The sequence below is a fragment of the Sinohyriopsis cumingii genome, chromosome 10 (assembly GCF_028554795.1).
Source record: "Sinohyriopsis cumingii isolate HCF-2022 chromosome 10, ASM2855479v2, whole genome shotgun sequence".
In the NCBI taxonomy this organism is placed as follows: domain Eukaryota; kingdom Metazoa; phylum Mollusca; class Bivalvia; order Unionida; family Unionidae; genus Sinohyriopsis; species Sinohyriopsis cumingii.
In genome coordinates this window covers 20,428,494-20,444,020 of record NC_142970.1, presented here as the reverse complement: position 1 = coordinate 20,444,020, position 15,527 = coordinate 20,428,494, and the positions used below count along the sequence as shown (strand labels likewise).

General features: G+C 34.3%; 1 protein-coding gene across 2 annotated transcripts in view; it reads right to left on the bottom strand.

Annotated features, from left to right (window-relative positions):
• The window catches only part of LOC149789689 (uncharacterized), a 140,671-nt gene that overhangs the window by 100,934 nt on the left and 24,210 nt on the right, over positions 1–15,527 (bottom strand). For both annotated transcript variants that reach the window (XM_089971705.1, XM_089971704.1), the window contains 2 exons: positions 10,744–11,523; positions 6,946–7,034 (listed from right to left, as the gene is read on the bottom strand). In XM_089971705.1, the coding sequence (XP_089827831.1) occupies positions 6,946–7,034; positions 10,744–11,523 (869 nt within the window). The remainder of the gene's footprint in view (positions 1–6,945; positions 7,035–10,743; positions 11,524–15,527) is intronic.

The window sequence follows — 15,527 nt, the reverse complement described above, 5'->3', positions numbered from 1 at the left end:
TACGAAACCAAGGTAATATCATTTGGCAACCATACTGGATTTAAAATTGGAATCAGTTTTATTTAGAAAAAAACTAAATACCATAAGACATATTTTAGTGCAAACCCATGTCAATGTTGCTTTCAATTTAAGGAGTGTGTGTGATTTGGATTTTTAACGTAGCTTTAACAATCTGTCAGTCATATTGCTATGATGTTTACAGTCTGGCAGTTTATAGTATGTCTAGCACTGGGGCATCATGCCGCAGACATGTAGCATCATGTTCCACCCAGTCACGTTATCCTGACACCAGGCCAACCAGTCCTGACACTAATCTCTTAAAGCTCAGCACCAAGCGTGGCAGCTGTTAGTACCATTTTTGTAAGTCATTGGTATGAATTGTCCAGGGGTCGAACCCACGACCTCCCGCAACCAAGACGGATGCTCTAATAACTAGGCCACCGCAGCAGTCACAATTAAGGAATATAAAGATTTTCAAGATGGCTGTCTGGGAGCCATATTGGAGGTCTCCTATGTTTCACTTTCATTTAGAACCAAACATATATCATAAGAAGTCTTCAAGTGAAAATCCCAAGTTAATAATTTCCACCCATTCATGAAGAGTAGAAATACAATTTCAAAATGGTGGTATTGTGTACATGGATGCAATGCCTTTAGGCATTTACAGTACAAATTACAATGCTTTTAACTCGGCTTTGAAGTTCTATGTTTGTTTCAGTGACTTCAAACAATGTTTCATTCCATTAATCCTTGACTATATTTCTTGGATACAAGATTTCAGTCATTACACAGACTTGGCTAAATTACTAAAACATGCCTAAATACAATTTTGTACATGTTTTATTGGCTACAACATTGTGCAAACGTCCCAGAAAGGATGATCTGATTAAGTATCATAACGTCCTTGTACACTAGCAACTTAGCTAACAAAAATGCAATATTTGCTTGACACTGCAAAATGTCTTGTGGTACACATGTCATGTGGACTAGAACAGCACCGTGAAGTTGCATCTGTATCGGGTTAAAATAAACTCTTACTGTACTTGCACCCTGAAATATACCAATAATAAACTCGTGTGATGACTTAACATGCCCAAACCAGCAGTTATAAGTATATATTTTTGAGCTGTTCAAACAATAGTTTTGTGTGTTCAGCGGGGTCCTCTTATTAACAGTAGCACTGTCGTAGATGTCTGTACAGATTAAACATGGGTTCAATTACTTTTGTCAAATAGTAATTAGGATGTGCTTGCAGATGTCAGTCACAATTACAATTTCAATTATTCAAAGTTATGATCGTTCAATTACAATTGCACCATATTGGTGATGTTCAATTACAATTAAATTATTTGTAATTGAAACCAATTCTGAATCCCAAAGTACACCAAGTAAAATCATTTCCAGTTTTCTTATTGGAAACTTAGCTTTATTATTTATTCTATGTTAATTCCTATATTATTAGTCTAATGCCTGGCAGTTAAAATAAATATGTATTCTTTTCTCAATTTATATTTGTTTGGATTTAAAAAAAAAAAAAAAAAAAAACATTTAATTTTGCTTTTGTAACTGACCTGTAGTTCAGCAATTACACGATTCTAGACCTAAATAACAATTATAGTGTAACAATATAGCCAGCATTTAGGATGTTGACAACAGTGTTACGGGGCGGTGTCGGGGGTTGCCATGTGATGAGCCCGTTTTTAAGAACAATGAGACAAAAATATTCGTTGGCAGTGAATGCATCCAACTCTAGTGTTATAAATGCATGTATCTATTATATAATTCTGGTTTTGTTTATTGTTTTGAGCCTACTGTTGGTAATTATTTTCCTAGCTGTTCATTAGTCTAATGCGATGTTTGACCTTAGTCCAATGCAGTGATTTCGCTTGGGTTGACTTCCGGGTCATCACTCGTTTTTTATTCGTGCTTTCAAAAAGGTTTTGTAGAATGCTTTCGTTTTCTATTTCTCCGCAAAGAAATTGTGCTCCATGTGCGGTAATTATTATTTAATGAATATGTATTAAGTTAATGTAAAAATTACGTTGTTCTTCATTAAATATTCTTTTTTTCTTAAAGTCTGTAGTATAGGTAATATTTTTCGCGGTGGTTTTTCCACAGAATTCTGAATAAATTCCGCAAATTCCTTATGCCTTACGGGATTTTGTAGGGTATATAAGCTAGAAGCTTGGCGGAATTGGGAGGATCGGTCTGATATTTATCTTAAGGAAGCATCCCCATTTTAGGTCAGAACGCACAATTACAGGTAAATATATTAAATTTACTAGCATTTAAGCTTGTACTAAATCAAACTGATTTAATTATAGTCTATTTCAGATAAGGGGAAAGGGAAGTAACAAGTAAATTCACTACATGTAAATGATTTCTCTAATCCGTTACAGGCGGGAATTGCCACTTTGATTCAAATCCTGGGATATGAATTTACGTCTCCAAGAGTTAGCGTTAGAATAAAAGTGTACCTATGGCAGGATATGAGAACAAAACATTCATGGGTTTTATATAAGGAAATATTTTAAAAGTAATTTTAGAAACTGAGTCACTGAAAGAGATTTCCGAGAAGATGATGCAGACAACCTCCCGTACCCATCAAGGAAATAGGCCATGTGAAACAAGTTCTGAAAGAGTGAACTGGATGATCAATGGCATGAGTAAAATTATGGTGGATGCAAGAAGTTGCAGAGACAACCATTTTGCTCAAAGTACAGTTGACGTTGGTAACAATCCTACTTTCTAAGCTACAGCTATAATGGACACTGTGATGCCTGCTGGGGAATGTGTGTTGGGTCATCATAGCAGTCTATGAAATCCAAGAGCAACATTATATTGGATTATTAGTGATACTGGTGTTATACTTAGGGTTAGAGATGCAAACAATGTTGAGACTTTCGTGAGAAATAGTCTACGGACACTGCTTTCCAGAATTTGGACTTACTTAGCCAGAGCTATAAAAGCAATGGAAAAGAAGTAGAAAACACTTTAATTGGTGTTGCAAATGAGCTGCAAGCAGCTTTGTAGAGAATTAATGCTGATGAGGGGAAAATTCAAAGTACAAAAGACTACATATCATTATCACATACCTATTGATAATTTTGGACAAGGTGATGAGAATAATTTCTTTACACCAAGGGAGGCAAGTCAATCCACAGATAAGCACAAAAATGTCAAGACCTGTCCAAAGGAATATTCAGGTGGGAAGTCTGTCATCAGAAAGTGATAGTGAATCGATCTACACATCTAGTGAAAATAATCACAGCAGCATTAAAAGGTTGAAAAGCGAGGGAAAGCACAAACCCGATTTCATGAAGTTGCCAATTGTCAGAGGTTGACATCAGATGAAAAATTAAATGAATTGCTTCCAAGCTTACAAGCTGCTGCATGTGAATTTGTGTATGGACAATTGTCTCACAGACTACATGCAAATTATTAAGCATTACACAAAGAATTAACGTCAAAATAGGATTATTGAAATTGCAAAAACACATGGCACCCTGTTAGTCACAGAGATCAGAAATATGAGACTGCTGTAGAGTATGCCGCTGAATTGAAAAGGATATATGACAAGGTGAATGTCAAGAGTTATGAACAGACCAGACAAGATTTACTGAGAAGTTTCCTTGACAGGATGATATATATTAAAGCTCCCTTTCACTTTGAGTACCATATATAAAGAACCGAAAGACAGATGATGCCATCTTTCAAATAGTAAACCTTCAAGAAACATGTAAGAATAGAAACAAGAAGAGTGAAACACGAGCAATCAAACAATACAGGTGTTCAGACACTGATGAAGATGGTAGTCTCTAGACTGAAGATGAAAATCAATCTACTGAGAAAATAGTTGCAAGGGCAGCAGGGAAGAACAAGAATACATTCTTTAATAAAAACATGCAAGAATCTGCAAGAGTTGACAAAGGCAACACTGAGAAGAAAGTTCAAAGACAGATTTGGTTGATTTGGATAAGCTGAGGGAAGTTATACAATAAGAGATAAAGAAACATACTGATAATTTAATACAGAGTTCTCAGCCAAGTTCATAGAAACCAACATAAGGCAAGTTTGATAATTGTCACAAAGTAAACAAAGTTACCCAGATGGGTCACATGGTGAAAGGCAGAGTTACCAATCATGCCATAAGGTTCGTTTTATTTGTGTTGATCCATCTCATTTCAAATGTGAATGCCCAACAAACCAGAACATATATGATATAAATCCCACAACAGATAAAACCTCGAAAACCGTCTGCGAATTAAGGGCATCGAGCACATGACAATGTTTAAACTAATCAGAAGTGACTCCATTGTCCAAGTAACAGTCCAGGTTTTAAAGGATCTGATTAGTTATCAAATTCAGCAATTGTCCAATGGAGAAACATTAATATACCCATGAAGCTGCTGGCAAGCTTTCTCATGTACCCACATCGGGCGAGCCCAAGACTCTACCAGACGCAGACAGAGTTAATGGTGAGCGCTGTAGACCACTCTGCCTCTTGGGGCCCCATTTAGCCACATAATCTGTTCCACATTGTACCCCTTTCCTGGAGCCATGGGTCGCTGAGTGGTCTAATGCTCTCACCTTTAGAGATCACTCACACATTTCACCTCTTCATGAATTGGTTTTGTCTCAGTCAATTTAGGGTGCGAACAAGCTTGTTGGTAGCGTTCTATGTTATTCCTCCTCCAAATATACTGGTCAGGACGTATATACTATCATTACTGAAAAATGGTATTAAAACCCACAAACCAAACCAATTATGTCTTCCTCTAACCTGAACCCACAGGTCCTGTAGTAGGTTTCCTGGCCAATGGCTTATATGGAACATGGAACAGATACCACTCACTATGCAGTTCTGTTACAAACCAGGTTAGCGTGAAACAGAGGGTGATTAAAAGCCAAAAGGTGCATAAGAAAGCATAAAGCAAGCATGTCGTAAATTGCATATAATTAGCATGGTTTTTGTTTTGGATAAATGAAATGATTAAAACATGAATCTGTTGCAAACAAAACCATCTCTACAGTATACATTGTTTTCCTTCCTTGCTGTGACAGCAGCAGGTTTGTGGTTGTTCTTGGGATAAATATTGAAACTCATGTGTTTTGTTTTTCACAAACATGACTTTTATGTAATATTTTTGACGTGTTGGACCACACCATTGGGAAGGAGACTTCTGTTGCTATTGCATGTAAATTGGACCTCTGATTTCATAGATGTATAGGCCACTAGATTCAATTGACCAACAAAGAAAACTAGAGATTACTAGGTCAAATTTTGTCAACACGAGTTTTATTTGTAATTTTTGAGAAGATGAATTAACTTCCAATTGATTTTTACCACTGAAGAAGAATGTAAGGCCATTTCATTTGTCAGGCTTATTAGTAAGCAGCTACCCTAATGTGGTTTATGTGAATTCCAAGTTTTCAATGTACAATGCATTCTGACCCATACACAAACACATATTAATCATAACCTAAGATGTGGGGAAACATCAGAGGAAACAACAAGTATTTGATATAACTTTCAGTTTAGAAGGAGTACCAACAAGATTTAGATGGTGACCGCCAAAATGGCAACATGTTTATCGGATGCCATTTTGATCTCCGACCAAATTGACATTGCAAGTGTTTTAGTGAAAATATCATGGTGACATGATCATCCATTCCGAATTTCCAGGTGACAATTGTGGTGGCAACATTGGATATCCAAGTCGCAATGCTTTTATTTACGATTTACTAGTGTTGTTCCGATTATCGGTTATAACCGAACACCAGTTGCTTGAGCAAACTAATAAGATAATCAACTGATATACACTCTAATCGATTGTGTGAAGGAAGACTACTTCATTTAAGTTGTATACAAAGCACAAATTCTAGTAAAACTCCCAGCCAGTAAAGTTGATCTGAATTATTAATTCCCTCTAGAAATATAAATATAAAACCATGGCATATTCCACAGGTGCAAAATTTCATGCTTAGGAACATAATGACATGATTATATGATCAAGATGGTAAATTGTTGAGTTAATTTAAACACTTTTTGAAGATTGTTTTCAGTTTAAATGTAGAATCATTTGTAGCATTTGTAAACAACGACAAATAGGAAAACCATGCCCTTCTATACTTTAAGTTATAGACACATCACATATGAATGAAAGGATTTGGGGGGATTGCTACATTATTTAAGTTACATATGATTGATCAGCCATAACAAGTTGCATTTATTTGACAAAGTTATAGAACAAAACTAAAAACAAAATAGAAAAATGTAGTATTATTAACAGGTTAAAGTATACATGTCATTAAAGGAGATTACTCCTGTACATTTAGTAACATCTGGAACTCTTGATCAGAGGTATAACTGTATAACAAACAAACATTTTAATTTGCTGTTAGTAACCAATTATAATCGATTACCAGCTGGTTAAGTGGAACTGATTATCAATTGTAAAGTTCTGTCCGATTCCTATCATTAAGATCAACTACATCTTGGCATGAACGTGTCAGTAAATTTTCATGGCAATTCTCTATGAAGTTTAGGAATAGCATCGAATGATGGAAAAAGGGATAGCCCATAGAATCGTAATGTCTATAAATATGACAGGAGACTGCTATATAAAATATCACCAAAAAATTCACCAAATGAAATTCAAGTAAGGTCATTTTTTCCAGCTCCATCTTTCTCTTCATTTACAACCAGTGTTATTTTTATCAAATATTGCCTGACTTTCAAATAGTGAGGGAAATTACCTCTCCCCCTAACTTTTCAGTTCTACTGTATAATAGACCCTGATTTAAAAGAAAAAATGCCTAAATAGTATTCAAAGGCGTATCATCAAGGCATATGACACTTCTGTATTGTGATAGAGTAATACTGGAAACGAATTACTAGTACAGTGTGGTAAACTATATGAAACACATATAAGAAGTACTTACATTTCCCTGTCCTTTCTGTATGGCTGTCTCCTCGATGACAGGATGTCTTCGTTCATCGCTCACTAGGACTTCTGAAGCTATATGACTTCCTAAAGGAAAAGAAAACTTGTCCCAGCTAATTAGCGATACAGCAAAACAATGAATGTGAATGAGGTATTTATTAAAATCTGTACAAACTAAAGTTTACAGTAATATATGTCTAGGAACAATTCAATTTTCATAAGACGGCAGGGGTTCTACTAGCCAAAAGTATTTTAGGAAATTCAAGATAAGACTGTTATGTCTTGTTCAACCTGCTAAGTATTGAAAACATCTCAGAATGACCATGGGGACGGGTGGGGTGGGGGTGCCTTTAAATCGTTTGAATGTCTTGTACAATAAGATTTAAGACTACTGGGCTCAACCCCGATTACATGTAATAAAATCCAAATTAACAGCAGTCGGACTTAATCTTACAATATTTAATTTAATTATGTTTGTTTTATTTTCATCAAATTAATCCTCACGTTTTCAAATTTAAGTCAATAAGTAAAATTTATTGAAAGGGGTAGATATTCATTTCTTTCTTCCTATTCCCTTGCAACCTATTTCACCACCCCACTGGAAAATTATACCATGGCTTTCTTGTTTGGGGAGGGGAGAGTACAAAAATTACACTTGTAACTAGGTTGAAAAAGATTTAGATGGTGGTCACCAAAATGGCTACATGATTATTGGATGCCATTATATTTTATTTCCAACCAAATTCGCATTCCATGTGTTTCAGTGAAAATCCCATACTTATATGATCATCCATTGAGAATTTCAAGAAGGCCATTGTGGTAGCAATGTTGAATATCCAAATGGCAATATTTTCATTTAAGATCGACTATATTTAGGCATGCATGTGTCAGTAAATTTTCATGGTAATTCTCTATGAAGTTTAAGAAGAGAATCAGATGACGAAAAATGGGCCACTCTATAACATCTTGTGGTCTGTAAATATACCAGTAGACTGTAGTAACAAAATTCACACAAACAATTGACAAAATGAAATACAAGGACATTATTTTCCAGCTTCACCTTTATGCCTTCATTTACAACCTGTGATATTTATAAAATGTCTCCTCTACTTTTAAATAGTGAGGGAATTCACCTCTCCCCCTAATTTTACAATTCTACTGTATAATAGACCCTGATTTAAAAGTAACACTGCCTGAATATTATTCAATCTGTATCAACAATTCATATGACACTTCATACAGTCTGTATTCTGATATGTGTCATATTGGATGTGACCTACCAATACACAGTGCGGTAAACTATAAGACATGCATGTATGAAGTACTTATATTTCCCTGTCCAATCAATATTGATGTCTCCTCAATGATGGGTTATTTTATTTTATCTTTCATTAGTACTTCTAAAGCTTTGTGACTTCATAGAGCAAAGGAATAACTGTCCCAGCTTATTAGCAATACAACCAAGATACTGAATTTTGAATGAGGTATTTATTAAAATCTGTACTAAACAAGATTAGAATAAAATCTGGAAAAAAATTGATTTTCTCAAGAGGGGTAGGGACTCTTATGACCAAAAGTATTTGTAGCATCTCACAATCACCATGTGTGTGGGGTAGGGGTGTCATGCAATAGCTTGAATGTCTTACTCAACAAGATTTGAGGCAACTGGGCTCAACCACAATTACAGGCAATACAAATCAACTTAACAGCAGACATCCTGAATTTTACAATATTTCATTTAATTATGTTTGTTTTATTTTCATAAACTTATTCCTCAGATTTTCAAACTTAATAAATAAGTGAATAAAATCTGTATAAATGGGTGGGGTGGATATTCCTTTCTTTCTTCTTTTTCCTTCATAACCTTTGTTTTGTCACCCCACTCAAAAATTATATGATAGTTCTCTGGTTGGAGGGAAAGTACAAAACTTACTCTTCTCTATATATCCCTATATACCACGCTAATGATTTAATTAAATAAATATATACAAAAAGAGCAATAGCCAAACGTCATAGAAAAATTCACACAAATTGCTAATTTGATGTATCAATTTAAAATATTAACCTGACTGACGTCAGTTGGCTCCAACACGGTTATCCAGTGCGTATTTTATACATAGACGATTTTCCTTAATAACATGACTTAATATTTGACCTAATAAAATGTGTGTGTGTGTGTGTGTGTGTTTCTTGAAATAGCTTGAGTGTCGTACTCAAGAAGACCTTGAGATCACTGGGCTCAATCCAAATAGTTCACAAAATCAACAGACTAACATAAAAATCAGACTTATTTCATTTAACTAGGTTTGTTTTATTTTCACAAATTTATTCACCACCTTTTCAAACTTAAGTCAGTAAATAAAATCTATAAAAAGTAGGTGGGGTAAACATTATGTTTCTTCCTTCCTTCCTTCTCTCCTTTTCGTCAGAATTTTTTTTTTTTTTTTTTTTTTTTTTTACTGCCCCACTGCAAAATTATTTGGTACTTCTGTAAGGGGGTTTAAAAAATAGCTTGCATCTAGCTTGATAACATTTATACTTGTTCTTTTTGAAAATTAAACACTCATTGTTTGCATCATAGAGCTGAATTACCTTAGAAACATATATTGCACTTTTTAAAAAACTAGAAGCTTAAAATTTTCTTAAGTAATGTAACATGTGTAAAGTATCAACTATTACTTCACAATTTCCGATGCGACAGAAACAGATTATTTTATAAAAAATGTAATAAGATGAAAAAGTTCAAAATTCATGGATGATTTCCCTATACAGTATACCCAACTATAGATTTCAATAAATTAAAACGGGGGACGGGAACAAAAAACTATCAGTCCTGGACATCATTGGGCTCTAGAGGGTTGTCTTGTGTGTATTCCTATAATTTCTAACACCATTTGTTAGTAAAATGTACAGAATTCCTACTGTTACGGATATAAAAGGAATTATTTATCTAAAACGACAAAACATTATCCCAACTGTCTGGCAAAACATGCACTGGTCCACGTAAATATTAGGTCGTACTAGTAAGAAAAATAACGTGTATCTGGAATTATATAAAGGTCTGTGTATTGCAAATATTGTTAGTTTTTCCTGAAAACGTGATGTTGTTGAAGCATCTGTCTGATTATATATCTTTCCTTTGGTTTCAAAATCATTTTATTTAACCGATAATATACCCCTGATCGACGTTATTTATTTATTTATTTATTTATTTATTTTTTACTGTTATATTGTGCTATAAATCAATAAAAATTAATTGTTTAAGCAAGGGAACATTTGTAGACATGGGTAAAAAATAAATATTGTTTGGTATACGATCTATAATCATGTCAAGAAATACTGTGTACAACACGAATAAAGATATCCAACAGCCATCTTTGTAATCCAGATTAAACCAGACTGAATGGCACGCGCTTGGAATGAAAGCGATTTCTGGTGGATAAACTCGGTACAAAATGTCTTCGTATTTCAGTTGTTCATAAATTGTGCTTTTAAGAATTGTTATTTGTATTTACATGTAAATGAATATATTATAAATAAATAGTACAAATACATTTAAACTAGTTAACAATGTTAAAGTGAACATAATACAAATTTTACAACAACAGAATACTTTTTTATTTATATATAACTTCATTTTAGCATGACAACTAGGCGTGAGGAAACACGTGTTGACATTTTATTTTCTACCTTTAAATGAAATCTTTGAGAACTGTCAATACATGAAGTTTGTAATTTTATTTATGACGTCCTTAAAAGTATTTAATGTCAGTAAAATGTAAGAAATATGAATTACCTCGATACTCCTGACGGAATACAGTAATGTCACTACTCCCAATACATGTGGCATACAGATGTCCATTGTCCCAGAATATGGCATAGAGATTCCGTGGAATCCCCTGTGTGAAAATGGCAACAAGTTGACATGAAGCTGTAAGTTGATGAATAAAGTAATCAAGGAATCCAGTACATACGAAAATATCCCCGTCTTCATTTACAACGATTGATGTCGGCCTTTGTAGACGTTCATGTTTGTATGTATATTTACATTGACTGGGATTCAAAATGTCGAATCCATATACACCAGTAATAGAGGATTTAACACTAGCCTGACACAATACATAAATAATGTTGTCTTTTGTTGTCACTCTACTCCATCCGTCCCCTTCAGAAATCTGATGAATTGTTTCAACATGTCCGTCGACAAGTGACACAACACACCAATACATCGTGCCCTGTTTGACACCACTGACAACAAGACTGTCATTCAATCTAGCAACACCATAATATCTATCCAATGCTCCCTGTAGATCTATAATCCTGTTCGTTTTAATGTCACGTGACATGTATGGAGACTTAATGGACATAATTTTTAACAGACCGTCTCTATGAAGGACACAAATTGTCATGGCGTCCATCAGACACATGTCACGTGGTGCTGACTCCAGTATATCTGAAGATGCCAGTAATTTTCCATCATGGAGTTGATGGATCTGGACTTTACACGTCTTGTCGTCAAGTACGACAATCTTGTCTTGGCAGATGACAATAGAGCTGTAGTAGGGCAACTCGTTGGCTGTGGAAATAAAGTGATATAAACATTAATACACATCTACACAAAAAATTAAACATATATAATTATATTAAAACATGAAATGACTTGTACATTTGAAATGTGTAAGTATTAATACATTAATTATAATTTAATTAATTATATGTATGACTTTAAAAATTAATTTCTGTTAAATGTATTATAGTTATTATATTGTTTTAAATTTACCTGTCAAAACATGGAAATGGTCGTGGTGGTTGTCGTCGTATAGTTACTAACTTTATATATGTATATTCATATTAAAATACTAAAATAACTAGTATATTTACGTGACATAAACATTACAATAATGCATAATACAATCGCTGACATACATCTACACAAAACTACTATAGATGTATAATTTGAATACTAAATAACTGACCATTACCATCGTCGTAATGACGTCATCATTTCATTTTTATTACAAGAGAGATTGACGGCAGACATCACACAGACCCAATAATCACACTATTATAGTTCTGTACCGTATTTTAGTAAACGGAAGATACCAACAAATATTGTGTTTACAGTTTGTATGTGGAAAATCCTAATGTTTCTCTATCAATTGAAGAAGGTCTTGTATTAAATACATACAACAAATAATTACACCTTTCCTAAACTCAAGGTACTTAACCTGAAATCACCCAATAACCATATATCCACTTAATATGCATGGAATGACAAACTGAAACATGTAACTTACTTTGACTCGGCAACTTAATTTCCAACCTACCCCGCCCTCCAAGCATGGAGGAACATCTTAGCACACGTGTCATAACCAGGAAGCTATTAAGACATAATAGTTGTATGACAGGGTTCATCCTTGCTCCTCCGTCATAACTTGGAAAACAATGTGATCCCTGGTTTTACAGCTAAATACACGCTTGTTGGGCATGAAAAGCCAAATTGATACATGCAATCAAAATTGTATATGGGGTACATCCTTACATTAATTAATTTTTCTCCTGGGCCATTGCTTGAAAGGCATATAGAAAAGGTTGTCATCCACGTAGGCACTGTGCACAGAAAAGGGACATCCTCACAAAAAGGGGTACGGGATTGGAGTCAAAATGAGAAAATGCACGGGTAGACTACCTGTTTTGCATAGGCATAATGCTGGATGTTGGTTATAATGGGTAGAATTATTTTTTTTTAAATTGGTCGGCCGCTAAATTAAAAATAGTCATTTAGATTTAATTTTAAACAAAACCTTCCAAAGTTAAGGTCGCTTCGACTGCGTATGACTATAAAAGGATGGCAACATACATTTTTTAAAAATTTGAAATTGCAAAGAAAAATCTGCGTTCAATTTTTCTGTGAAAGTATAAAGAATGTAATGCTGGTTAATGATATTTCCTTCATTCTTGGAAAAATTGTTTAACAATATTAGCGCTTGCCTTACAGAAACTGAGAAAGAAAAGGGAGGTAGATAAACTAAATTAAATAATAATAATAATAATAAATCAGTCATATGATATTTCCCTGACATATTCAACATTTAGTCGTTAACCTATATGTATGTACTACCCTGAATATTTCAATGAAAGTCCGTGTTAATAAACGTCTTCATTCATTTACTTGTCTGCTGCATTTTCTTACACTGGGATGCCTGCCCTGTATTTTGATGTCTGCACTGACTAGAACGCTGGCGGAAACATGCAACATGGAGAAACATACTTATGTACAAAACCGCGAGGCCCGATGTAGTAAAGTTTACATGACACAGGGGTCAAAACAGCGGTAGCGATTTATTCTGGCAGAGTTTGAGTATCGAGTTTTGAAGGAGCGCGTGTCTTCAACCATATTACACAAACTCCGCCTGCTAAATCACTCTCTGGGAACAATGAAAATGTCACACAAACATAGCGGAAAACGGATTACACAGGTTTATGTTTTAAAGATTGCATTTATCGGTAAATTAGGCTATTATATAATATACAACACAAATACATCGGAAGCTTTCAAATATAGAGATTGAACCCAGGCTGGTCTAACATTTACGGTTTTGTTTACATTTTACAAGGAAAAATATTAATTATGATTAAGTTTATAAGCAAGATAAACCGAAGGGTTTCAGAAGGATTTTACCTTCAACTTTCATGTGTTGATGACAACGTTTGTTTCACTAAAGTTAAGTAATACCTTTTTCTTAAAAAAGTTCCCTTATATGTTTACGTAACATCACTGCAACTCTTTGATAGGTGCAAGTGCACAGCGCAAGTTTCTTTTTGGAGAGAGAATTTTCAGATTCAAATTACATTTTAAAATATCTTTTGCCAGTAGCTAGTTCTGCAGCTACGCTACATTGTATACATTTTTACACGTACGCTTTGAAAAAAAAAAGGCGTAAACATTCATATCCGTAATTGACATGCGAGCTACTTACGAACCATATATTCATTGCATTTAAAAATTCCAGTTGTAAGTTGCGCAAAATTTAATTTGGACATAATTGTAAAAAAATTAAACAAAACCTTTATGCTGGAATTATTCTATCTAGGTAAGCCTTTTAACTGAACCAACTGTTCTTACCCCAAATTATAATCTGTCCATGTATAGATACAATTTTTCGCAATATATTGCACAGTACTAAATACAAAACTTCGACTTTATCATTTAAATTGAAGCTTAAAATAAAAATGTCCAAATTTAGGTAAAAAGAGCTTCTTCGAATCACTTGAAACCGCGACGGAAATTTGTAAACAAGCGAACACATTTTTCATTTGCTTCGTCACCTGAACGTGCATGTGTAATGTCCTTCACATAACTTAGAAATTACAGGTCAATGTGAAAGTTGATACAATTGATACTACGATGTCCTACTATCCCGTCATGCCATTTATCGCGTCCTGCCTTTTACTGTGGTATTCGAGCTTATACTAGAATCGCTTTCTTCATACGTCGCATCTTCTTTCCGAGTCATATCTTTGCAATATATGCTGAGTAATATACTGAGTAATATCTTTGAAAGGATGCTTACATACATACATACATGTATGTATGTATGTATGTATGTTAGTCCCGAATAAACTTCATCTCGTATGCATTATTTTTAACTCGCATGGCAAGGCACATTTTAACTACTCTGGCAAGGCACATTTTAACACGTCTGGCAAGGCCCATTTTAACTCGCATGGCAAGGTCCATTTTAGGTCGTCTGGCAAGGCAGATTTTAACTCGTCTGGCAAGGCACATTTTAACTCGTCTGGCAAGGCACACTTAACATTCTGGCTGATATTGAGCATGACTGCTTTTTAAAAAAAAATGTTCAAAATACACTTTTATTTAAAATGTAGTTTAGCCAAACAAGAAAATACATTTTGTTATACTTTCCACTTCATACCGGCTTTATAAAACCAAATGTTTCCAACAGCTCAAGAAGTTTAGGGTATTTGGGGTGATATTTGTGCGTCTGTATGCCATATTGATGATCATGCTGCAAATACCACTATATGCTATAAAACATTTCGTTCATCCCGACTTACCGCATATCTGGTATTTCCTTTACGTGTCAGTCTCGAGTAAAGAGTTACTTTATTTAGAATCAATCATAATCCCCGAAGCCCTATAGACCTCATTGATTAAGAGTTTGATGATGATGATGATGATGATGGTGATCATAATCATCATCATCGTCGTCGTCGTCATCGTCATCATTGTTATTCTCTCCAAATAATGTTTTCATGTCGCAAATTAAATGTCAGTAAGCTTTTACTATTAAACAGACGAATATTTTCCATGGTGATTAATCATTTCTGCCATTCTTTCATTCGTCTGTTCTTGTCACCGGAACTCCTACACCGATTGAGAGGTGATTATCATACTTGATATTATGCTTTAATAATAATAAAAATAATAGTATACCGAAGATACTAGTCTTTAATAATAATAATAATAATAATAATAATCTAACGAGAATAACGTAATTGGCCGCGAAAGACCCATCTGCCACGTGGTCCTTAATTTATTTAACTTATTATTTTAAA